At 42.2% G+C, this 26,692-nt stretch overlaps 1 protein-coding gene and 1 pseudogene across 2 annotated transcripts in view; both read left to right on the top strand.

Moving 5' to 3' along the window:
* LPAR1 (lysophosphatidic acid receptor 1) overlaps positions 1-26,692 on the top strand; it is an 82,309-nt gene that overhangs the window by 21,828 nt on the left and 33,789 nt on the right. For both annotated transcript variants that reach the window (XM_060237168.1, XM_060237167.1), the window contains exons 2-3: positions 687-858; positions 16,020-16,752. In XM_060237168.1, coding sequence (XP_060093151.1) covers positions 799-858; positions 16,020-16,752 — 793 coding nt within the window. In that variant the 5' untranslated portion in view covers positions 687-798. The remainder of the gene's footprint in view (positions 1-686; positions 859-16,019; positions 16,753-26,692) is intronic.
* On the top strand, positions 1,601-2,435 carry LOC132569946 (short/branched chain specific acyl-CoA dehydrogenase, mitochondrial-like; annotated as a pseudogene).

Raw genomic sequence — 26,692 nt, 5'->3', positions numbered from 1 at the left:
GAGAATTGTGGCTGGTGAGGACTATGGTTGGGCAAGACTATGGTTTAATGTCAGAATATCTGGCTTGCATGCAGGAGATCACAGCTGCAATCCCTGTCATCTACAGTTAAAAGGGCCAGTATAAGTAATGTGACAGACTTCTCCTTGAGACACAGGAGAGCCTCTGCTAGTCAGAGCGGATAATACAGACCTTGATAGGCCAACGGTCTGACTCGTATTTTTATTTCTGTCAATTTCTGCAATTGACAGAAATAAATAAATCGACAGGAAAAAAAACTGTAAAAGTTTTATATGTGTACTCCCAGCAGCCATTGGGAACCTGGGAACATTGACTCCTGGGATTGTGGGACATGCATTGACAATAGCCACATGGGTCATTTGGCCCCATTGAGGAGGAGAAATTGTGCTTTCTGCCACTTCAAACTCTTCTGTTGTCAGAGCACTGCAGACCACCAACCTGCTGTAGTCTCTCAACTAACATCTGTTACTCCACTTTCCTGGGGCTGGAAATGGATGGGAAGGGGGGACATGAAAGATCATCCTTGCATAAAAATCTGCAATCCTTGCTTGAGCAGATTGCTGGATCCTGCCCATTGTTTCTTAGAATTTCACAGATATTGTCTTCTAGTTAATTAAGGAAATGTTTTTGATGTTTTAAGGTCCTAAAACACTTATCTTCTTTCTAGGCCTCAATGACACCATGACTGGTAACTGATCAGGAATCCCAAGATTAACCAAAACATTTGAAGTGTGGAAGGCAGAAGAAATATAATATACCACTAACCTCATTGTGTAGCCATGGCAGACCCTTCGGTAGAGGTACCTTTTTCTGTGGTGACTCAAACAGAATTAATTGAGGTAAGTTGAAATAGTTCATAATTTTAATGGCAGAGTTTAATGAAACTTGCATGTCTACACAGTTGTCAGGCTTAGGTTTTTGAGCTTTTGTAGTTAAAAATGTATGCACCATGCTAATGCCAGGTATGCATGGTACTCTTTAAAAAAAAAATTAGTAGGCTTATATTCCACCCTTTCTCATAAATGGGCTCAAGGCGGATCACAACATATAATAATAACAATAAAACTTACAGATCAAAGTTAAAACACCACATTAAAATTAAACAGTAAAAATAATAAATAAAATATTCTGCACATATTCTGACCTGAGCCAGCTTGCAGGGGTGGCGGTGGTGGTGGAGGAGGATATAAGTATAATTACATAAATAAATAAATATTGGGAACTTTCAGGGGGTTTGTTTTAAAGGTTTTAGAAGAGCGGCTTCCGAACAAGAAGCTCATAGCGGCAATGGCAGCAATAGCATTGTCATCGGAGTGGGACGAGCAGCAGCTGCCTCAGCTTGGCTCCCCAATGGCAGGCAGGGAAAGAAGGGAACTTTCAGAGGGTGCTTTGTGTTAACATATGTATAAATAACATGGGGCTTCCCACCAAAACAAATCAACCAACCCAGTACAGTGACTGTTTTGCAATAGTAGGGTATACATATTCTTTTTTTAAGTGTCCTCTCAGTAAACATACTTATGTATCTGGGAAGGTGCAGCACATATGCTAAACCAATAAATTGTTTACCACATAATGGCATAGAAGAATGAAAGATAAATTATTTGCCCAGGCTGGTGATAAAATTGATGGGCAGCTTCTGCCTTGGAGAGGTTGGATCTGGCAATGATGTGTTTTCCTTGAAGACTCAAGCTGAAAAAAAAGGCGGTTATTATATCATAAGTGGATTAGTTTTGCTGAACATACAGGAGTTTTTTTGGGAGATAGCAAATGAAAATCTTTTTGCTGCATATAAAGGAATTATTTGTTTCATCATTGACTGAGATACAGAGGACTTACACATAGAAAAGAGGAGGATAAACTGGGAATTGGAGCAACCTCCACATGTCCTATAACATTTGGAAAAAATGGAGGTGCCTGAGACCAAGATACTGGGGCAGGTTGGACAAGGGTATAAGCATGCCATTGGAATGCTCAATACAAGTAGAATAGGCATAGCTGCACAGATGTTGGTACTAGCACAGGGAAGCTTTGATCACACTAGTCCATATACAAAGATCATACTGTTCCATATACAAAGAACCCAGTTTGGAAAATGCCTGTTTGATTTTCAGGGAATGCAACATCAGATTGCTTAGGGGGCTAGAAGCTGAAAGATTACTTACCTACAATATAGCCTGACTTGTAAAAGCTAAAACACCATTTATTGAAGAGGCAAGCAGAGCCAAATATTATGCTGTGGAGGGTGCAACTGTAGCAACAAGAAAATATATTGAATGGATGGGAGAAGTAGGCTTCACAAAAGATTATCCTATTGAAAAAATATTACACAGTCTACAAGATGGGAATCATATATGAAGGAACTTCAGTTATCCAGTGGAACACAATTGCAGAATACATTGCTGAAGAATACTGAAATTCAAAACATGCATTGGTTATTGAAGATTAGTTCATGGAAAATTAGAAGCCGATCATCTCATTGCTTGAATCCTTTATTATGCCTGGCCCAGTAGTAGACCAAAAGCCAAACAATGGCTACATGACTCATATACAACCCCCTGAACAAGATCAGTGTATCAGTTAGTACGCTGCTATGTCCTACAGGAAGTTGGTGGCACAGGTCCTGCCTCTTATTTGCTGGATTATCTATCTCTCCATGCTGAAGTTGCTAACATCATTTTATTCTGAAGGAAATGCTTGTTTTTCTGCATTACCACATGGTGGGGTCTTTGTTTGTTTTACTCCTTACCATCTGCTTTAATTTGGGATGTTGATTAGATAAAAGTACAAAATGTATTTCTTTTAAGTTGTAAATTGCAGTAAAGTATGTGTCCTGAAATGTCTGAAATTTTATTCACATGACATTAGTAGCCTCAACACATTGGTTAAAAAGCATTAATAAGGTAGTAATACTCAGTAACACTTATTTGCATGTTAGTGGGACAACCTGAGTGTAAGTGGTCAATCATCCAAAAGCTTGAACATGATTAATAAGTAGAATGAGAATGGCCAAAATTTAATCAAATGTCCCTGCTGGTTTTTTAACCCCTTTTCTTGAAGTATGGGATAGGATGAGGTAAATTGTTGCTTAAACGTTGCTGTTGGAGAGCATAGGATTCTGATTCTGAAACACTGGCTTTCAAACTCTTTGCACTGCTATTCTTTAAATTAGGTTTAGGTTTTAGGTTTGATTATGGCATCTTACATAACTTGATGTTAATCTACTTGCTAGGTTTCCTATCTTTTAATTTCCTTTTTATACATAATGTGGCTGTTATGTTCTTGTCTAATACGGTTTACAGCATTTTTTTATACATACTTCTTACTTAGCTATAGTCAGTATTATTTACTGCACTGCAATATTATTTACAATGTTATTTACATCCTTGTTCCTTTGCAATCTTGTTTGTTTTTTGTATTGGAAAACGCCAATAAAATGTTAATTACCAAAAAGGGACAAAATCAACAACTGCCCGTACATCTGTCTTCTCTGTTGTGGTCCCCACCTTATTGAATGACGTGCTTGAAGAGGTGAGGAAGGCTCCCATTCTCTGGGCTTTCCACAAACTATGCAAGATGAAAATATTCAGTTTACACATGTGACAGGGCAATACTGTAACAAAATGGTTCAGAAGAATGCTTTGATAAAAGGGTTAGGGACTACGATGAACTATACTGTCAAGTATAGTTTGTATTGTCTGTTGCTGTAAGTAGGATACTGCTACGTAATTTTTGCTTCATTTGACTTGCCATGGTAATACTCATACTTCATTTTGGTTATGTTCAGATTTTTGTTTGATTCCAGATTTCTGCAATCCAGATCCTATTGCACTGTTTATTGGATGACCCATCATGTTGATTGTAGTGATTTACACATAATCTGCTGTGAGTTTCAGTGAGAAAGGTGGACTGTAAACAAACAAAATGTGGCATTTAGCATGGTGCACAACTGTGGAGATCTGTCTTTAGCTGCCTTCATTTTGAACTGCTGCATTTCTTCTGAAACATTTTGTTCAGATTTAGTCAGGATTTTGCTGCAAGGCTTTTTATATTTATAAAGTTATACCATTACATAACTTGGGTTGCTTCCACACAGGGGGCAAGTCCTCATTTTGTTCTCATTATTGCAGCAAATACAGAGTCATTCTCATCAACAACAGAACTTTTGCGTCATTTCTCCATCCGTTCCTTTCTTACACACCATTTCCCCAACTGACTCCTATGGAGGTTTTGCCTTTTAAGATCAGGAGTAACAATATCAGCCCTGGCCTGGATATCCCAGGACAGGCTGATCTTGTCAGATCTCAGAAGCTAAGCAGGGTCAGCCCTGTTAGTATTCTGATGAGAGACCATCAAGGAATAACAGGGTCACTATGCAGAGGCAGGCAACAGCAAACCACCTCTGAACGTATTGTGCCTTGATAACCCTACAGTTTTGCCATAAGTTGGCTGTGACTTGATGGCAAAACAACAACAAAGTAGCAGTAACAGTATGACAGTAGAATTCTATAGTAATAAATCTAGTTCCAATAACAAAGTAGCAGTTTTTGTGAGGGGAGGACATATGCTAGACACAAGAGGAGATGGTGCCCAGTGTGGCTGGGGAGGTACAGTAGGGTTGCCAAGTCCAATTCAAGAAATATCTGGGGACTTTGGGGGTGGAGCCAGGAGGCATTGGGGTGGAGCCAAGGGTGTGACAAGCATAATTGAACTCCAAGGGAGTTCTGGCCATCACATTTAAAGCGACAACACACCTTTTAAAATGCCTTCCTTCTATAGGAAATAATGAAGGATAGGGGCACCTTCTTTTGGGGCTTATAGAATTGGACCCCCTGGTCCAATCGTTTCAAAACTTGGGGAGTATTTTGGGGAGAGGCACTAGATGCTATACTGAAAGTTTGGTGCCTCTACCTCAAAAAATAGCCCCCCCAGAGCCACTGATACTCGCAGATCAATTCCCCATTATTCCCTATGGGAATCGTTCTCCATAGGGATAATAGAATGCCCAGTAGACATTTCCCTGAGGAACTACATAAGGTCCCACGGAACACAGATGTCATTTGCTGACAGATCTTCCAGGCTGGGGCCAGGGCAGAAAAGGCCCTGGACCTGGTTGAGGACAGCTGGATGTCTTTTGGGCTGGGGATCACAAATAAATTGTTCTCACTGGTGCATAAAACTCTTCGGGGGACTTACCAGAGTCCCAGACCACTTAAAGGCCTTTGAAGATCAGTACCAGAACCTTGGACCTGACCCAGTATTCCACTGGAAGCCAGTTCAGCTGATGCAGCACAGGTTGCATATGTGCTTTCTGAGGCACTCCCATCAGGATTCACTCTGCTGCATTCTGGATCAGCTGGAGCTTCCAGATCAATCTCAAGGGCAGGCCAGTGTTAAATGGATTGCTGTAATCCAATCTGGAGGTGACCCTTGCATGGATTAATTTGGCTAGGTCTGGGCAAGACGGGAAAGGCGCTAGCTGCTGCACTTGATGGAGATGGAAAAACACCAGTTTTGCAGCATTCATGATCTGGGTCTTCATAGATTAATCCAGGACTATACCCAAACTCCTCACCATCTACGTAGATGTCAACAGCACACTCTCAAGGGTGGGTAGTTGCCATCCTATCCCCAACTCTCCCCCTCAGTAACAAAAATCTCCATCTTAGTTAAGCCTCAGAGGAATTTTGTATTAATAAATTGGATATGCTTCATATAATGGTTCTATCTGTTTTCCTTTTGAGATTATTTGAAAAAATGCAATAGCATTTTTTGAAAATCAAACTCTGTGAAACTTCTGAACACTGCTGTTGTGCAAACACTGTGCCCAAACAACTTCTGATTCTATCCACAGTGTAGATTAATGTACGTAGGTGTTCTTAACTTAGAGTGGGTTTAAAAGAACATGGTAAAGTATAAATAAATAAATATGTTTTCTCCCTGACTTTGTTACATTGTATACTGTCACTCCATACTGTGAAAAAAGTTCATGGTAACTTTTATTCTCTTGTGTATGTTGCTCGTATCACTATGCAAATATTTTAACAAAGCATTACTATGTGCCATTTTAAACATACTTACACCCTTCCAAGTCCACTGACTTCACCGGAAAGGGTGTATCAGATTGGAAGTATTATTATAGTAACCAGCTCCATACATGCAAAATTTATTCTATTTATTTCATTTGTTACCCTGCCTTTCTCCCCAATGGAGACCCAAAGCAGCTTCCATTGTTCTCCTCTCCTCCATTTTATCCTTACAACAACTCTCTGAAGTAGGTTAGCCTGAGAGCATGTGACTGATCCAAGGTAATCCAGTCCATGGCACTTGAACCCGAGTCTCCTAGATACTAGTCTAACCACTACACATCACTGTAATCTGACAAATATTTTAAGTGCCAAAATCTGTTAGCCAAATAACTGCTCGCTTTAACAGGTTAAATGAAATAAGAATCCCAGTGTAGATAGTTGTATACCAGAATTACCTGTACTGTTTATACCAGAAAGCAGTGCCAGTGGGTGCCATGGCAGCCACCAATGGTATCCAGTTGCTTTCCCCCCAAAGCACCTGTTTCCCAAAGCTAAGAACTGGCCATGACTTTACTCCACATGACCGGCACAGGAGGTGCTTCAGAAGATCCCAGCAGATACTACCTTTCTGTCTGCAGAGAAAAGCCATTTGGAAACAGCTGTGTTTGTCACAGGAGAATGTTTGGCTGGGAACCCTGTAGTATTGTGTAATTGCTCCCTCCTCCTGTGGCAGCCATTTTGTAGTAGTAGAAAAAGAAGAAATTGGATTTATACCCTGCCCTTTACTCAGACTGGCTTACAATCTCCTTTCCCTTCCTCCTCCCACAACAGATACTGTGCAGGGTAGGTGGGGCTGAGAGAGCTCTCAGTGAACTGCTGGTGAGAGAACAGTTCTGCTGAGAACTTGTGGCTGATCCAAGGTCACCCAGCAGCTGCACATTGAGAAGTGGAGAATCAAACCCGGTTCTCCCAGATTAGAGTCCTCACACTTAACCACTACACCAAATTGACTCTCCCCCCTTCCATGGATACAATTTTGTTGTGGCACCAGCTATGTTTTCTCAAATTTCTAACATGTCCTGAGGTTCAACAAGATGTAGAGTTTCTCATATCCCCTCAAGAGAAATCAAAATAGGAAGTAGAGCTAGATACTAACTGAACTATGGTCATATCCCAATGGCTTAGAAACTGGATGATTGCTTTGATTTTTCTCCCAAATGCATCTGTTTCAGTTGTGTCAAATGTAACATAGGGAAATATGGACAATAGCAGTAAAACTGCAAATTATTAAAACTTTCATTCTTAAGTATAAGTAAAATTAAGCTGTCATTTCAATGGATGGGGGGGGGGGGGTTGCCTTACTAATGTGGGCCAAATTACTTTATACAAGTATGTGGTTTATCTAGATTAAGGCTCCTGTTATCTAGCATATTATGTTGCTGATCTAGCACTTAATTCTCCCTATTTTAAATTCAAACTTGCTTCCACATGCTGCTCCTGTGGAGAGAGTCATTCACTGGGTACTGTCTAAATATATAAATCAGCCTCCAGTGGCTAACCTGTCTCCATACTGCTCTCAAACATTCCTCGTGACAGTTAGCTATTCACAGAACATACTCTATTTTGCCGTATCATATGAAAGCAACAAATGTTAATGCAATTCCAAAGCAGTTGTCATGCAATAACTTATTATGAGAAGGGCCTCTCTGGAATTTACTTCTGGTATTCTTGTTAAAGAACAGCAGAGATTATATAAAATTTACAGTTTAGTATCTACAGTATTGTATATTTTGTTTACAGATTTTCATGCTAAGCTTTAAAACAAAATAAACCGTCAAAGACTTATGTTACGGTACAAGTGTGTGTTTGGTGGGATGATGAATGTGGATAATCACTGCAGTTGTAGCTGTCCATATGCCGTGAAGTGGGTACCACTGCCTCCCCCCCCCTCCATTCAAGGCAAAATCCCTTCTACTGCTAAGTCAACATTGTTTACTGGTAAAGTTCTTTGGTTGAAAGCCCATTATTGTTTGTGACAGCCTTGTTGCATTTTATCCTGAGCAAAGTGAGTTGTATGCATTTCAGCATTAAAATGTATGAATATTAATAAAACGAAAACAATGAATCTAAAAGATGATGTTGATACCACATTTCATGCCTCTGAAATAAGGACCTCTCGCTACCTGGATGATTTAAAAATATACATATAGGGCATAACTGAGAACTGATATCCTCCTTTTTAAAATAACCAATAAGGTGACCTCATCTACATGAAATTTTAATTTACATGAGCAACAAATGCTTTTGCCTTTCATTTTATTTCTTTCAAAAAAATTGGATGTGTTTATACATATTGCATACCCTGCAGACTAAAACACAAGCAAATTGGAGATTGCATACATATGTATGTATACATAGAAACAGATACAGTTTCTGCCATTTTGAGTGCAATCCTTTACATATTAAAACAGTATAATTCTAAAACATCTGGGAACATTGTACATTTTCTCAGGTGATATGTTTTTTACTATTCTGTTAGAAATTAGCTCTAGGTAGAATGGCTAAGATGTGTTACCCAAACTGGACCCAGATAAAAGGAAATTAGGTTTTAAAAGGGTTCCAGAGAGCAATAACACAGGACCTAGATTTAAACTAAATCTTGGGGGGGAAGCCGAGAGGAGATGAAATGTCTCTGGTTCGGGAGGACTCATCTCAAAGAGATGAAGGGTTAGCTGTTACTTTTCGACTGGGTAATGTATCAGAGTTGTCCACTGAGATGGTGACAAACAGTATGGACTGTCTGCCAAAGTCTTGAGGCAGCAGGAGGAAGGTTGCGAGCCTAGCTTGCCTGGGAAATTATAGATGTTTGTATACAAATGCTAGAAGTGTTCGAAGTAAAATTGGTGAGTTGGAATGTTTAGTGTTGGGAGAAAACATAGACATTGTGGGAATTTCAGAAACTTGGTGGAATGAAAAGAATCAGTGGGACACGGTGATTCCTGGATATAAGTTATATCGGAAGGATAGGGAGGGAAGGGTTGGAGGTGGGGTGGCTCTGTATGTCAGAGAGGGTACAGTCCAGTAAGACTGAGGTCAGAGAATTAGATTCCCTTCTAGAAATGCTTTGGGTTGAAATAGAGGGATCAAAAGGAAATTTAACTATGGGAGTTTGTTATCGCCCACCAAATCAAAAGAGAGAGGACGATTATAATATGTTGGAAGGATTAAAGATAGTGGCTAAACATAAAAACTGTGTCGTAATAGGTGATATTAACTACCCGCAGATTGATTGGGTCAATATGTGTTCAGGTCAAGAGAAAGAGATTGAGTTTCTAGATGCTCTCAATGACTGTGCTATGGAGCAGATGGACTCAGAACCTATCAGGGGTGGGGTGATCCTGTATTTGGTCCTAAGTAATGCCCAAGACTTGGTGAGAGATGTAAAAGTGATCACACCACTTGGGAGCAGTGACCATAATGTTATTGATTTCACCATTTGTATAAATAGAGAGTTGCCCCAAAAGACCAACACAACCATGTTTAACTTTAAAAGGGGTAAATTCTCTGAGATGAGGAGGCATGTGAAGAGGAAATTGAAAGGAAAGTCAAAACCCTTGGGGAAGCTTGGAGGCTATTTAAAACTACAATCCTAGAAGCTCAGATAAAATATATACTACAAGTTAGGAAAGGCACAAACAGGTATAAGAAAAGGCCTGCATGGTTAACAAACAAAGTAATGGAAGCTGTAAAAGATAAGAAGGACTCCTTTAAGCGGTGGAAAGCTAGTCCAAGTGAGATTAATAAAAGAGAACACAGGCTGTGGCAAATCAAATGCAAGACTGTGACCAGGCAGGCAAAAAGGGACTATGAGGAGCATATTGCAAAAAACATAAAGAACAACAATAAAAATTTCTTCAAGTATATTAGAAGCAGGAAACCAGCCAGGGAGGCAGTGGGGCCCTTGGACGACCAAGGGGTCAAAGGATTACTGATGAAGGATAAGGAAATGGCTGAGAAGCTGAATGCATTTTTTGCTTCCGTCTTCACTGTGGAAGACGAAAAGTGTTTGCCCGCTCCAGAACCACTTATTTTGGAAGGGGTGTTGAAAGACCTGAGTCAGATTGAGGTGACAAGAGAGGAGGTCCTACAATTGATAGACGAATTAAAATCTAATAAGTCACCAGGTCCAGATGGCATAAACTTCTGAAAGAACTCAAAGTTGAACTTGTGGATCTCCTGACAAAAATATGTAATCTTTCATTGAAATCTGCCTCCGTTCCTGAGGGCTGGAAGGTAGCAAATGTCACCCCCATTTTTTAAAAGTGTTCCAGAGGAGATCCGGGAAACTACAGACCAATTAGTCTGACTTCAATACTGGGGAAGTTGGTAGAAACCGTTATCAAGGACAGAATGAGTAGGCACATTGGTGAACACGAGTTATTGAGGAAGACTCAGCATGGATTCTGTAAGGGAAGATCTTGTCTCATTAACCTGTTACATTTCTTTGAGGGGGTGAACAAACGTGGACAAAGGAGACCCAATAGCTGTTGTTTGACTTCCAGAAAGCTTTTGGTAAAGTTCCTCATCAAAGGCTCCTTAGTAAGCTTGAGAGTCATGGAGTAAAAGGACAAGTCCTCTTGTGGATCAAACACTGGCTAATTAATAGGAAGCAGAGAGTGAGTATAAATGGGCAATCTTCGCAATGGAGGACAGTAAACAGTGGGGTGCCGCAGGGCTCAGTACTGGGTCCCATGCTCTTTAACTTGTTCATAAATGATTTGGAATTGGGAGTAAGCAGTGAAGTGGCCAAGTTTTCAGATGACACTAAATTATTCAGGGTGGTGAGAACCAGAGAGGATTGTGAGGCACTCCAAAGGGATCTGTTGAGGCTGGGTGAGTGGGCGTCAACATGGCAGGTGAGGTTCATTGTGGCCAAGTGCAAAGTAATGCACATTGGGACCAAGAATCCCAGCTACAAATACAAGTTGATGGGGTGTGAACTGGCAGAGACTGACCAAGAGAGAGATCTTGGGGTCATGGTAGATAACTCACTGCAAATGTCAAGACAGTGTGCGATGACAATAAAAAAGGCCAATGCCATGCTGGGAATTATTAGGAAGGGAATTGAAAACAAATCAGCCAGTATCATAATGCCCCTGTATAAATCGATGGTGCGGTCTCATTTGGAATACTGTGTACAATTCTGGTCACCACACCTCAAAAAGGATATTATAGCACTGGAAAAAGTGCAGAAAAGGGCAACTAGAATGATTAAAGGGCTGGAACACTTTCCCTATGAAGAAAGGTTAAAGCGCTTGGGGCTCTTTAGCTTGGAGAAACGTCGACTGCGGGGTGACATGATAGAGGTTTACAAGATTATGCATGGGATGGAGAAAGTCAAGAAAGAAGTACTTTTCTCCCTTTCTCACAATACAAGAACTCGTGGGCATTCAATGAAATTGCTGAGCAGTCAGGTTAAAACGGATAGAAGGAAGTACTTCTTCACACAAAAGGGTTATTAAGATGTGGAATTCACTGCCACAGGAGGTGGTGGCAGCTACAAGCATAGCCAGCTTCAAGAGGGGGTTAGATAAAAATATGGAGCAGAGGTCCATCAGTGGCTACTAGCCACAGTGTGTGTGTGTGTATTTGGCCATTGTGTGATACAGAGTGTTGGACTGGATGGGCCATTGGCCTGATCCAACATGGCTTCTCTTATGTTCTTATGTATACCAGGGTGGATCTTGGTAATGCTACCCAAAATAAGATTACAAAGAAAAAGAGTGAGAGATTTTAAACACAAATAACCTACACTAAGCATGTGAGAACTAGTTCCCTAAGTAATCATATATGCGTGCATCCAAACCCCTCCCTCCCAGCAAGAGGATACATTTAATATAAAAGAAAAGGGAGGAAACTGGGAATTTTAGGGGAAGGGACATACAATCTGAAATCCTGGGCTAGAGGTCCAAGGAGCAGAGTGAAGAACTATCCAAGCAAGGAGAAAAAACCTGCAACATGGGTGTTCAGTGGGAAAGCCTGGCACACCTTCCACTGACCTGGGATGGTCTTATATGGAAGAGTCCCATGGCTAGATATGGGAACCCACTTTCCCTGGAACATGATTGGTCCAATATATGATTCTTGAATTTGACTGGCAGTTTGGATGTAACTGTCAGACCTTGGCAGGGGAAAATACTTCATTTAGACTATTGTAAGCCAAACCTACATGGACACAAAGAGCCTGGGTGAGGCAACATGATTGACATATCTTAATTAGGTTGAAGTGATCCAAATTTGCATTGACACAAAAGTTTGGATGAGTCAAGATAGCTCCTGAAACAAGATGGAGGGGAAATTAATGGAGTGCTGTTCTTGATTGAGTTAAAAAAGAAAAAGAGGAACTGGGCATTGGTTAATGTAATAGCAACTTCCTTGAGCTGGGTGGACACCTCCACTGTTGAAAAGTCTTTATTGATTTATTTACATTTCTAAACTGCCCTCCCCTGTAAATAGGGCTCAGGGCAGTATAAATTATTGAGAATTAAGTGAGAGCCCCAAATTTGGGAGATTACACTTAATCAGTTTGCGATACCAGCATACCCTTCATCTCCTGTCCTTGGGAATTTCCACTGCCATGGAAGAACCCAGCTGCCTTTATGAAACTAGCTTGTTTCAGGTCCCCTTGGCACCTAAGCTGGACAAGGGAGTGCCTCTTAAATCAACTAAATCCAAAATAATATGGTAACCACACTAACCGAGGCAGTCTCTGGAGGAGAGGGCAGGATCCTTACAGGTGGTTTATTTTATATTAGTAGGCTGTTGACCAGATATTCATTAGCAATTGTGGTTGATTTATATAAGGAAAAGAGTAAAAGGACAGCATGTTCAAAGACACCATCGTAGTACATTGCAATTTTCATGGCTGACATGGCTTCAACGAGTTGGGACAGATGCTTGGGAAGTAGTAGTATCACTGCGGAAAAGAAAGGATAATGTAAGATAAGGAGTAGGTAGAGCCGTCTGGTTGAACACAGATTGCTCAACTGAAACCATGGAGCACAGAAAATGCTTTGAGGAGTATTTATTATTTTTATTTAATTCATTTGTAACCCTCCTTCCTCCCCAATGGGAGCCCAAGCAGCTCACATTTCTTCACTATTTTATCCTCACAACAACCCTGTGAGATAGGTTGGGCTGAGAGTATGTAACTAGCCCAAGGTCACCCAGTATTATCTCCATGGTATAAAGTAGAGATTTATACTCAGGTCTCCCAGATACTAGACCAACACTCTTACCCACTATACCACACTGGCGTCTACATGGGTATGCTCACATGGGTATGTGTGTGTCATAACTGTCTTCCCCACAAGTATTTTTGGATGTTGCCATCAGAGTCTATTTAAACACATAGCTTTGAAAGGGCATACTTTACATGATTTTCATGAACTCCAGTAATAAAAGGGAGTACTTTGAGAATCTGGCACTTAAATTTTAGTATTTTGGGGTCCCTCTTAAAATTCTCTGGAAAGCTAAGGACGGCATAGCTTCCTTGAACATAGTCTGTTCAACTCCATCCCCCTCACCCAAAAGCTATTTTCCTTCTGTCATTTCTTTGTAGTAGCTTCACAATGAATAGATAGTAGGAAAGGTCAACACCCTCTTTGTTTTTTGTTTTTTACCGGCAGTTTGTGGAGACTTGTAATCATAGCTTCCAACAGGGTATCTGACTGTTTGTAATCACAGCTTCCAACGAGGTCTTTGACCTTTCTAACATACAGTTGTTTCCATGACCTCCCAGTTGCTGAAGATCCTTTTTTGGTAACACACTTTTCAGAAATCTCCCTTGTCATGCATGCTGTCGGGCTCAGATCACTTTCTCTAACAGTTGCTGCATGTTACATTCTCAGGTTTCCAACTGAAATGCAAAACTGGAGGAATTAGATTATAGAATTTTCTTGAATCTTTATTTTGGTCCTGAACGGTTTTTGGACAATTGTTTTCTACTTGTTGACATTAAAATGCTTATAGGGAACTGGCAGACTGACTCATACAAACCCTGAGATGGTCAGAATGTTTATGGGATTGTAATGGCTGGTTTGCCTTTTCTAAGCAAGTGAATGTAAAGATAGTGTTTGAAAATGACTTCTACCCAGATATCCACCTCACCAGATCAGAGTACAGTAGTCTTGTCTGGATCACACAACTGAAGGTGAAAGAAGCTGATTTGTCTTATCCATTGCTTGTTCAAAACTCCTTTTTTTTCTTTTTCTTTTTCTTTTTTTTGCATTCTGCATATTCATGGTTCACTTTAAAAGACTTTAAAAACTTGGTATTTAAGTATTTAAGATTAAACTTTTAAAACCTTGCCACACTTCATTCTCCTGGACTATAATGGTTGGTTATCATAGAAGCGGAGTATGCTGCTTATAAAATTTTTACATTGAATTTTGGGCTACCAAATATACTCTTCTTACAAGTACAGTATCACTCGTTTGTTTTAAAATTCTTAGTTTTTGTATATCGATTTGTTATGGTAATATGGTTCATCACTGAACCAGCTCAATCATATAATATTTGCATGTATGAAAAGGGGTACAAGACCATGGTCCTATTCATTTATCCTGCCCCTAATAAACCAGAAGTGTAACGTGGAAGTGAAATGTCCTGTAGAAGATGGGTTCTCTCCTCCTCCCTCCCCCAATGCTAGCCAGAAATAGTTAACACATATAGTTAACACATATTAATGTGGACCATATTCTAGGATCAAACTATAGCTTTTAGTTAACATATCTGGGCAGTGTAATGCGCTGTAATTTATCTGAAAACCTCAAACCATCTCCATTGTCTATGGCAGAGAAGCAGTGACGGACTGCACATTCCTGTTTTTGCAGCTATTGACTGTCTGGAAGAGAAATTCTAGCTGCTTGCATTGAATGAAGGAACAACAGTACTTTAAACATCACGCTGTGTTTCTGTGATCAGTGCTGATGATGACAAAGACTTCAATTCACATTTATTTCAGCTAGAAACTGAATTGCATGTGTGTCATTGCTTTAATGCTGTCCGTTAGAAGAAACCACATATAAATTAGTTTCTCCAAATAATTAAAAGTGTGCAGCAACATATATCGCCTGCCTATGCATAGCAACCCTGGACTTCCTGGGTGGTTTCCCATCCAAATACTGAACACAGCTGACCCTGCTTAGATTCCAAGATCTGACAAGATATAGCCAAGGCTATCCAGGTTTTAATAGTAGTTTCCTCTTCCCTGAAAACTTCAGGAACTGTAATTCTGGAGGAAGGGCTAAGAATCTGTAACATAATTCTCAGTTCCCAGGATTCTGGATACTTAATTTTTAAAAAATACAGGTTCATAATGTAGATATGTTTTAAGAGTGTGAAGTGATTTGGCAAGAGAAACACCAAGTTATACATGTGAATCCCTCATTAAGTACATTTTCTCTTACTGTGCCTTGCAGTTGGCATAAAATCTATTCAACTGTTGTTTAGCTTCCAAGAAGGAAGATTGCTAACTTTAAAAGGATTTTGTATCTTATTTGTTCTTTTACAGTTACCCTATAGTCCATTTACTATACGCAAGCAGTATTAAAAATAATAATAATGTAGAACAAATGTTGAAATGGATAACTGTGACAAAGAATTTGACACAAATTATTTTTACTTTGGACAGAATAAGCCTTCCACCAAGATGACCCATGCAGAAGAGCTGCTTTGCCTTAAATTACTGTAAATTGAACAAAAGAAGCCTTCCAGCACCACAAACCATGTAGAAGGACTGCATTGTCTTTTTTTTTAATAGCTATAGCTAAAATTCAGTCCAAAGGTTCTTTTACATAACTGGAAATCAGCAGAAGTTTTCCATAGTTGCCTCTTCTAGATATTTTTTCAGACAGCACCGTTCTTTCAATTCTAACTTGAAGATTCTGCTTTATGTTTTTCTTTTCCAGGAACCACAGTGCTACTACAATGAAACCATTGCCTTCTTTTATAACCGAAGCGGGAAACCTCTAGCCACTGAATGGAACACCGTGAGCAAACTTGTGATGGGACTTGGGATTACAGTATGTGTCTTCATCATGCTAGCCAACCTCTTAGTTATGGTGGCTATCTACGTCAACCGGCGTTTTCACTTTCCTATTTATTACCTAATGGCTAACTTAGCTGCTGCAGACTTCTTTGCAGGACTGGCATACTTCTACCTAATGTTTAACACAGGACCCAACACTAGAAGATTGACTGTCAGCACCTGGCTCCTTCGTCAGGGTCTCATTGATACTAGCCTGACAGCCTCTGTCGCCAACTTGTTAGCGATCGCCATAGAGAGGCACATCACAGTGTTCCGCATGCAGTTGCATACTCGGATGAGTAACCGGCGAGTTGTGGTGGTAATTGTTGTCATCTGGACTATGGCCATCATTATGGGAGCTATACCAAGTGTGGGCTGGAACTGTATCTGTGACCTCGCTCACTGTTCCAACATGGCACCACTCTACAGTGACTCTTACTTGGTCTTCTGGGCTATTTTCAACCTGGTCACCTTTGTAGTCATGGTTGTCTTATATGCTCATATCTTTGGCTATGTCCGCCAGAGGACTATGAGAATGTCCAGACATAGTTCTGGACCACGTAGAAATCGGGACACCATGATGAGTCTTCTGAAGACTGTAGTCATTGTGCTTGGTAAGTCTCTTTAGCAGAATTTTTATCACAACTGTCCCATTGAATTCTGTCCAGGGAGACAGAACCTTGAGTGTTCCCCCACCATCAGTTCTTTAGCAATGTTGTATTTTGCAGACATAGTACATTCTAAAACTACTGGGCACTGTAAATTATTTTTCTAGGGATGTGCAGTTGAGCATTTGTCAAGATATATTCAGATGTAGGAGTGATATTTCCATTATAGGAATTTGAAATTTATTGTGGGAGATATTTCAATAAAGCAAGACATAAGGGTCACATTTTGCTTAGTAGTTAATGCCATGTGTGTGCAACTTAGTATGACTGCTTCATTCTGTTTGCTAGCTATTTCTTAGCACTCTTCTCTTTTCTTCTGGCAGTTCCATAAATATATATGTATTAATAATCTGACAGCTGAGGAGAAAAAAATTCTTCAGCACTTTGCTGAAAATGGGACAAAGGGTCATGCATGTTGACTAGTGTTAGTCATACCTAACATCACTGTGAACCTCACTAGATAACAGCCATGACTTGTTTTTATAATGATTGTTCAGACTGCGGCTAGCACATGCTGTGGCTTTCTATATATTTTAACATACTCATAGCTTTCAACAGTGTCAGTTCTCATTATATACACACACTCTCCTTCTAATGCATGAAAAATGTATGTGGTGAAATTTATCTCATTTCCATTCATTTGTGGGCCCCCCTCCTTTATAATATTATTGCTTTGCTTCTGTACAGGATACAAGGAAGTATCTTTGCATTGCAGTATGTGGAAATCAAAGGGCAATTTATTAAGGTTTAATATATATATGGATAAGTAATATTAGCTAAGCACACCAGCCGGAATGCATTAGTCATCTGTTTATGGATTGGAGTATTCTCCTACATATAGGAAATAAATTTTACTTAGCATATTATAGGGTTAAGTCTGTTTGTAGGTGCTTTGTATGCCTTCCTGGGGTATCTAATATCAAATACTCTAGGTAGGGGTTTCCAAAATCTTGTGGTATGCAGACTTGCTAGAATAAAATGGCTTTGGAAAGATTGCACACTGTGGGTTGGATCCAACCAGCTTTTCCACTGACAAAAAAAGGAGGACAGAGCTCATTTGGCCACTCCCAAAAACTATGCCTTCAATCAGAAGACTTGCATGGACAAAAGCCATGTGGGAGAACAACTGTAGTAAGGAGGGAGAAATAGATGTCATTGAGTGAAAAAAGTTGGCTAGATCCAACCTAGTGATTAGGGATGGGCACGAACCCAACCACAAAGCAAAATTTATTGCAAATTTTGCCCTATTCATGTTTCACAGACAGAAGTTCATGACGAGTCTATCATCATGAACTTCATGAAGTTTTAAAGTGGTGTGTGGCGGTTCATGGTGGTTTGGGGGTAGAACAGAAAGCAGGGGTTTAAAGGGATTCTGGTTTCTTTTCTGCTTTCTATTCCTAGTGAAAACTGGAAAACAGGTGAGTCATGGAGAGGCACTCCCCACGTTTCAGCTGTTTCAGGCTTTCTTGTGCAGTCTCTTTAAAATTTAAACAGACTGCAAAAGACAGCCTGAATGGCAGCAAACTGCTCCCATTGCTCAGCTGTTCTTCAGGCTTTCTGCAAATCTTGTTTGAAGGGACTGCAGCCTTTTTCAGTGGCGTTTGCAGGGCCACAAACTGGTTCAGTTTGCGAACAAACCTCTTGGTTCGGTTTGTGGTTCAGCCATTAAACAAACCACATTTTCCTGGTTTGCGGCCATGTCTTGCCAGTGATTATAAATGTCATTAAAATTTGGGCTATTTTGTCTCCAATACCCATTTCCAGCAGCCTGCCAATGTCCTCTGTAAAACAGTACACTGAGCAAGTCCTTTATATAAGTCCACTAGATAAGGGGTCAGATTTGACAAAGTTGAATGATTTGTGAAGGGACCTCCCATCCTGTTTTTATTACTAAATAGTGGCCACAAAGATCTGTGATTCAAACTGAAGTTGCCTTATTTCCCCTAGTGGGACATATAGCACTCCAAGGGCTGATCATAAAAATGGCACCAGCATTTGGTGTTTTACTTACAACAGCATCAAGGATATATTTCAAAAGGAAATGATGTTTTGAAAATCTAGTGGTTTTTTTGAAAACCTAGTGGCTTGCCAGCTTATTCCTTTATTCTATTTGAGTTGCACTTTTTTATCTCTGGTGTTCTGCAAAATAATTATTTAGTTTCAGAAATTTCATTGTATAATTCTCAGAGCAGAAGACTTACAGCACAATCTGGGGGGGGAGCGGAAAGTCTTTCGGGGACCGATGAGCTGCTACGTGGGTGCAGGATGTGTTTGCGCCGATGTATGACCGATGTATAACTCCCCTCACAGTGGAGGGGAGTTACGTGGGCAGGGGGCTGCCCGACCGCTGCTCCGCCCGAAGGCAGCGGCGCCTGAGGGCTATGCGAGAGTGTGGGCAGAAGTGAGGTGGAGCGCAGCATTCAGATGGAGGAGCGGGTGGAGTTAAGGGTGCGACTAGGCTTAGGCGGCTTCCTGAGCAGTTTGGGTCATGACATGCCCCCCCAAGAGGTGCAACATTAAGCCTGCAAAAACAGCGGCGTGTCCCATAGGCACTCGTTGAAAGCAAAAACAAAGGTCGCCTCTGCCACTGTGGAAGCTCACAAACCCCTTAGGGAGCGCCGTGATTGCCTCACCAATCCCCTCGCGCCTCAGCCTGGCGAGCCCCCTCCCCGGCACCCAATCGCACCCCCCCTCTTAGAAATACTTCCTGCCTCGCACAACTCAGTTGTTAGGGACAGGTTCGCATGGTGGGAAGATATGCCAGCGAGCTCCCAGCCATACAGACTTAGAGTGAGGGACAGGCACGGTGGTCACTGGTTTTACACCACGCGGTTGCTTTGACAGTATCTTTGACTTGCGAGGGGGAGAGACTGGGGCTAACTGCTCTTGTTTCCAGGTCTCCACAGGTTCCAGGCTCCCAGAGGCTCTGCATGTGAGGACTGTTGCCCATGACTGGGTAAGTTCCACTGCCCCCCGTCCTCCCCCTCCCCTCGCTCTTGACCACTCAGTGTGCGAGCGTCTCTGGCACTTGAACCCAGCAGTGGGCTCCAGCAGGGGGCGTTTGCTGAGCCCACTCCCCTGTGCTGCTGCCTGCTCCTTTCCCTTGGTCTGCCCTCTGCCACATTCCCAACCCCTGGAAGGAAAGGGTGTGTGTGTGGCAGCTGCCCTGATGCAGGGAGGTGGGTCAGAGACTGTCCCTTAAAGAGAGCACCTGGCTGAAATGCAGCCTGCTCTTCCAGCCACTGCCCCTGCAGGTGCTCTTGATCTCTGTCTCTGTTTTGCAGGTGGGACTCCAACACAGAGGCTTCTGCATGTGTTGCTCCACCGCCCCCCCCCAGCTGCTTCTGCCTGCCGCTCGGAATGGAGCCCCACCCATGGCGAGACTGCCCAGCGCACTCCAGGAAGACTGTTGCACTCTGTCCTGGAAAAATAAAGTCTGAGCTGTGCCCTCTGTTGTCTCTCCTGCTTGGTATCTGCTGCACATTCCCAGGGCAACCCCTCCCCCCCAGTCAGTGGCCTCTCCGAGGGAATGCCTGGGAGGGTGGGCAGACTTGGTTCTTGGGGGGGATGGGCTATGAGCTGCCACACTGCCCCCCACGTGGCTGGACAGGAGAGGGGGTGCCGCCCATCAGCTTGCCTCGGCTGACAGCCTACCCGACTTCACAGGCACTTAGGGGAGGGCCGCTCAAGTGGATGCATGCCCAGCGGCTCGCATTCTGAGTTCTACAGCCCCCAGGGGAGGTGTTCCTTGCACATAGCTGGGGGCGGCAGCAGGGCAACACCAGGGAGGGCTCCAGAGGGTGTCTTTTGGACTTGGTCTGGCCGCTCCCAGACACATATTCCAGCCACTGTCTAGGACAGCAAACTCCTGCAACTGCTTGTCCGCGCATGCCTCTGCTCGCCTGCCTGCCATTGGCAGAGTCTCTGACAGTGGGAGGGAGTGGGGGGATTGACGACCTCTCAGGCGCGGACTTTCCACCCCCTTGTCTGGTCACGTGCAGTGGTCACGTGTAATCCTGTGGTCCCATGCGAGCCTCCCCACCCCACCTCAGCAGCGGGCCAGTGGTGTGCTCCTGGGCAGAATCACCATGGTGATGGGTTATCTCTCGCTCATCGGGCCACTCCTCCCCCTCCAAGTGTGGCATAACGTCTCCCTTTTGGAAGTCAAAGGGCGCCATAGATCCGCTCAAGCGGCTGGCTCCCACATATGTCTGGATTGGGCTGCCCATGAACTGGGTACAACCCTGTCTGAACTTTCAAATTTTGACATTCAAAGCGCAACTCTACCACAGATTGCAGTTCTTTCAAATCTAGTTGTTTAATAGGGTTTCTCAAATAAAAGCTTAACCTCCAATTATCCTTCAGATTTAGAGGGCTGCCATCAAACCTTATTTTAAAAGAGCAAATGAATGGAAAATTCAACATTCTACCTCAGGCTACGGGTGTGCATTCGGTTCGGCTGAACTGAATCAACCGCCGAATCACCCCTGATTCAGCTGTATACGGAATCGCATACAGCCGAATCCAATTGGGGCCCATTATGCGGGAGCCGAGTATGGCTCCCCGTATATTTCTGCATAGATATTCGGAAGTATACGGAAATCCATGGAAAAGGCGGGAAAGGGGCTTCTGCAGCCTCAGGGAAGCTGCTTGCCTCCTTTCCCGTCTTTGGTAGCCTTTTCCCGCCTCTCCCATAACCTCCCTGGGATCAGGGAGGGGGGGAGGAAGAAGAGGAGCCCCAGCAGCCAATCCAAAGCATGCATTTGCAAAATGCATTGCAAATGCATGTTTTGCAGGGCTGTTGTGTAGCTGATCCCCCAGCCATTAGCAACATTGTTGTTCTTTTGATCTTTTGCTTACTTGGGTATCCAAGTAAGCACAGTTGTCTGGCCAATCACAGAGCAGTGCTATTTTTTGAAGCTGCTCTCTGTAGGGCCAGAGAACCTTTTTAAGGAGTCTGCCTGGCTGCACTCCTCCATTGCTGCTGTGTTGGTGTGTGTTGGTGTGAGAGAGAGATTGTGCTGTGCTGGCCCTTGGCCTCAGCTGCTGCTGCTCTCTCTCAGCCTTACCAGACTTGCCTGGAGTAGAGAAGACGTCTAAGGTAAGATAGTATTGGGGTTCTTGTTTTTATTTTAGTTGGTAAAAGGACTTTTTAAGACTCAGCATCCCTTTACTTATCCAGATTTGGGTGGTGGGTAGCTTATTTGGGGTTAGGGGGTTCTGCTGGGGGAGGGGGCCTGGGGTGGGGGTTTTTTTGCCAAGTTGCCCATATCTTACTTTTATGAGAGGACTTTTAAAAGTGCAGTGTCCTTTTACTTTTCCTGATTTGGGTGGCTTGGATTTCTTGGGGTTAGGGTGAAGGGGTATTTTTGGGGGGGAGGGGTTGGTAAAGTTCCTGTATTGTTAAAAGTTAAGTTTTTTACTATTTTAAAAGGATTCTGTGTTTGATTTGTTGCTGCTGTGTTGTGCTGCTGTTGTTCCTTTTCTCTTCTGGTTCTTGGGGGGGGGCTGTTTGGCCTAATTTTCATTGTTTAAAAGGCCACTTTTTAACAGTTGAGTTTCTTGGCCTTCTCCTGTTGTCCCTTTTCCTGGTTCTGTTTTTGGGGGGTGGGGAGCTCCCACCTGGATGAGAGACCCAGAACCAGCAGGCTTGTTGTGCTTGGCCAGCTCTCCCTGTGTTGTTTGGGGCAGGGCTGGAGAGCTGGCATCTGTAGATTGTGTGTTCTGTGACAGGGAAGCTGGCACCTGGGTGAGAGACCCAGAGCCAGCATGCTTGTTGTGCTTGGCCAGCTCTCCCCGTGTTCTTTGGGGCAGGGCTGGAGAGTTGGCATCTGGGTTTGCTGCAGCCAGGTCTGCAGAGCAGACCTTGAGCAGATTGTGTTTTGTGTGGCAGGGTTCATAGAATAGATAGATGTATATATAGTGCATTTGGGTCCCATAGAGATTCTCTGGTGTGAAGTTAGGTTTGGCTTTGGGTACCCCAGGAATTGGACCCCCTGGCCCAATCTTTTTGGTACTTGGGGGGGTTGTAGGGGAGAGTCCCCTGCAGGTCCCCTGCAAATTTGGGGGCTCTCCTTCAAACCCCCTCCCCTCCAGGCGGCTTCAAATATACCCTATTTGCCATTAATTTCAATGGTCCATAGGGTATAATGGGGCCGTATATTCGGAAATAGCTGCGCATCTACAGTATATGCGGCTATTCCGACTACGGAATTCAGAAATATACGAGATTCTGTAATTTTTTCCCCCGTATATTTCCGAATCCGTGTACTACCGATTTTTTTTATTTTTTTTGCACATCCCTACCTCAGGCATTTATTTCTGTACAGCATGAATGGCAATGCTAGTGCTCTATCTCTGCCAAGACTGAATTTCCTGATCTTGGAAAAGCTAATATATGTTCTCAGACATGAGTGTGGAAAACATTACTGAATGTTTATCCGTATGTTGCACAGATTTTTCCAAATAAACGTTTGGCTTTATGCATCAGTAAACCATGTATACAGCGCCATGTGGAAAAGGAGGACACAGGCTTCTCCAGTGGCCTAACACCAGATTATTGCATCAGCATTAGACAGACACAAATGAAGTCTCTCACTGTGAGAGAGGGGAAGAGGAAAGAAAATATTTGCATTCTTTTTTAAAGAAGAGTTCCTACAGCTAGCTCAACGTCAGAGTTTGAGGTGCTCTAGTTCTTTCACCTTGGAGAACACATAGGATGAGAAGGATTGAAAGCCTGCATTTATGAGGCCTAGACATCACTGGCTAGACATCACTGGTTCATTGGCTTGGGGGGGGGGGTTAGAAATATTAAAAAAGCAACCTCTAAGTACGACTACTCAGAATTAAGCCTCAATTTATTCAGGAAAGTAATCTCAGGACTGCACTGTAAAATGCTTCTCTAGCAGAAAGCTCAAATATTCAATGATATTCTGAGTGCTAAAAAAAATCTAAGCAGGGAATTTTTTATTAACATTTCTGTTTCATGAACCTGTTCCAAAGTCTACCCCAGAATAGTGACCAGCATTTCATCAAACCATCCTATACATATGACAGAATTTTCATGTCATACAGCCAAGAATATTAATTAAAATACTACAGACCACCCATGTATAAGACTTGCCCTTTTACATCCTTCAACAATTGAGGGAGAGAAAGAGGCCCAGTGGCAGCCAGAAACATATTCATGTTTGCAGTATACTTGCTAGATTTACTAGTGTAAAGTTAGGCTGTCTATACTTTTGAATGCTTTTCCTCCCATTTAATTGTATCGGAAGAAGTGTGTGTGTAAACAAGAAAGTTATACTTTAAATAAAGCTAACTTTTTATTATGTTGCTTCAGACCAATACGGCTACCCACCTGGATCTAGATTTACTAATATAAAATATGGTGACTCTAAAGAATTCCTCAGATAAAATTAGAGATACGTATAGAGATAACTTCCCCTCATTGCTGTACTTCTAGGCAATGTGTTTAAAATCAAAGAGCCATCATTTTCAAAAGGCTTGTAAGTTCATTTAAACCCACATCATAATTCAAGCAACCTCTTTCTCTCTCTCTCTCTGAAGTTCTAGCCTTCCTAGTGTAGGCGGTGGGGGGGGGGGGAATCTTTCCAATGAACAGAAAAGTATTTCCATCCATCCACTTTGCACTTGTACAAGGCCAAACAAGAGAATCTTGTTTGTCTGCCTCAATAAATAGCTAACATTGTGTCTGCAGTCTCCTTACAGCCTTGGTTTGCTCCAATAGGATAGCTACCCTTTCTCCAGAGAGGGGAGGGAAATCTCCCTCTGATGGCATGAATGATGTGGGATCTAGTTGAGTTTCACAAGAGCATTCATTGTTTTGACATGACTAAGATGACTTGAACCTCTGGCTGGAGCAGTTGGGAGCTGGCACACTGCATCATCCCACAATTGCCGAAATGCTGAATCTTAGGGCAGAGTCAAAACAGAAAATATCTTCCCCTCTATTTTCATGCTCTTTTGTTTTTTCCCCCCTCCTCATAGTAAAATATTTTAAACTGAAGGAAATGATTTCATAGATGGAGTCCTTTCTCTTTTTAACAAGACTGCTTTTGAAATTCTGAAGTAATAGAGAACATAAAACTCTTTCTCCATAGTATGCCTTTTTACTCTGGAACTTACAGAAAATTGATTTATAAAGCATGCATAGGCATGAAAAAGGACTTTGGTCAGGCAGCAGTTCATATTATAAAAAGAAAAAAATATATTTGAAGTATGCTGCAGAAGAGAGACTTTGTGGGAAAACAGTTGGTGCAGAGTACTTGAGCTTTGAGCTTCTATGGAGCAAAATCCCTCTGAAAGCCTACTAAGTAAATATATTTAGGATTAATATTTTAATGTCAAATTCTGCCAGCATGCATTATTGAATATCCTAGATGAATTAAATCAGATTCATACATTGCCTATGCACCATAGGAGCCCTCTTATGCAGGAGTCTGTCTTGTGCCACCGTGGTGCATGAAATAACTGGGTTGCTATTCCTGTTCCAACTGATTTTTCATATATTAACTGGTATCTCATCAAATCTCAGAAGCTAAGCAGGGTCAGCACTGGTAATACTTGGATGGGTGACCACCAAGGAAGTCCAGGGCTGATACACAGAGGCAGGCAATGGCAAACCACTTGTGTTCATTTTCTTGCCTTGAAAACTGTATGGGGTTGCCATTTGTTGACTGTGACTTGATTGTACTTTCCACCACCACCATGAGTTGCCAGGTGTGTGCTGGAAAATACCTAGAGACTTTGGAGCTGGAAGGGGGTGGGGGGTGGGGAGGGGGGCCTCCGCATGGTACAGTGCCATAAAGTCCATCCTTCAAAGCAGCTATTTTCTCCAGGGAAGCTGATCTATGCCAGCTGGAGACCAGTTGTAAAAGCAGGAGATCTCCAGATCCCACCTGGAGGCTGGCAACCCTACCACCACCACATGGGACTAACCGTACAGAAGTAGCTTCCATACTACCAGGGCAGAATTATCTTGTTGAATTTATGACTTGTGGAAGAGAGAGCTTGAGGCTATGTCACTACTGAATTGGCTTGGATTGGCCCACCCTGTGCATGGTAGGGAGTACATCTACCCACTTACCTAGGGTGGCGGCTCTACTTTCTACACTAGTGGACATTCATGCATTGCCGTATCAGCTGATTTACATTTAATTTGCATTGGTGAAAAATTATTATTATTATTTTTTAGGCAATTTATATTCCACCTTTTCCCAAAAATGGGCCCAGGGCAGATAACAACATTCTAAACATTCTAAAACAACATAACATTCTAAAAACAGTATAAACAACAGTTAAAACCAAGTCAATAGGAACAACACAATACTAGATTAATGTGTACAGTCTTGTGCAGTTATTACAATCAGTGTCCATTGATTTCAGAGGACAGACTGGACTAACTACAGAGGACTGCACTTAGTATTTGACCATGTGCATCAAATCCAGTCATTGAAAGCATGAGTCTTAAAAGTGCTTCATTTTGGCTGGTTAGTGGCCACTATCATTAGTATGATATCCACCCCCTGCCAGTATTGAATTCCTGTTTGTATACCTCAAGGTGTTTCTCGAAACAGTAAAAAGACATGTCTCCATGTGGGTGGCCTTTCTGTATCATATACCACTGACTTCATCATCTTATGAATTATACCCTTTAATTTCTGAGTGCCTTCTGTGCAGCCTAATCCTATGCAAACGTACTTACAAGTCAGTTCTGCTATGTTAAGCAGAATTTAACTTCCTGGTAAATTGGCATAGGATTGAAGTCAAACAGTAGGATCTTATGCAGAGTTACTCTAGTTGAAACTCATTAGAAACTCTGTTTAGAATTGCACTGCTAGTGCTCTCTATATGACTAAGCAGG

Source organism: Heteronotia binoei, chromosome 4, assembly GCF_032191835.1.
Source record: "Heteronotia binoei isolate CCM8104 ecotype False Entrance Well chromosome 4, APGP_CSIRO_Hbin_v1, whole genome shotgun sequence".
NCBI classification, from domain to species: Eukaryota; Metazoa; Chordata; class Lepidosauria; order Squamata; family Gekkonidae; genus Heteronotia; species Heteronotia binoei.
The sequence above is the reverse complement of the archived record's forward strand: the minus strand, read 5'-3'. Positions and strand labels throughout refer to the sequence as shown.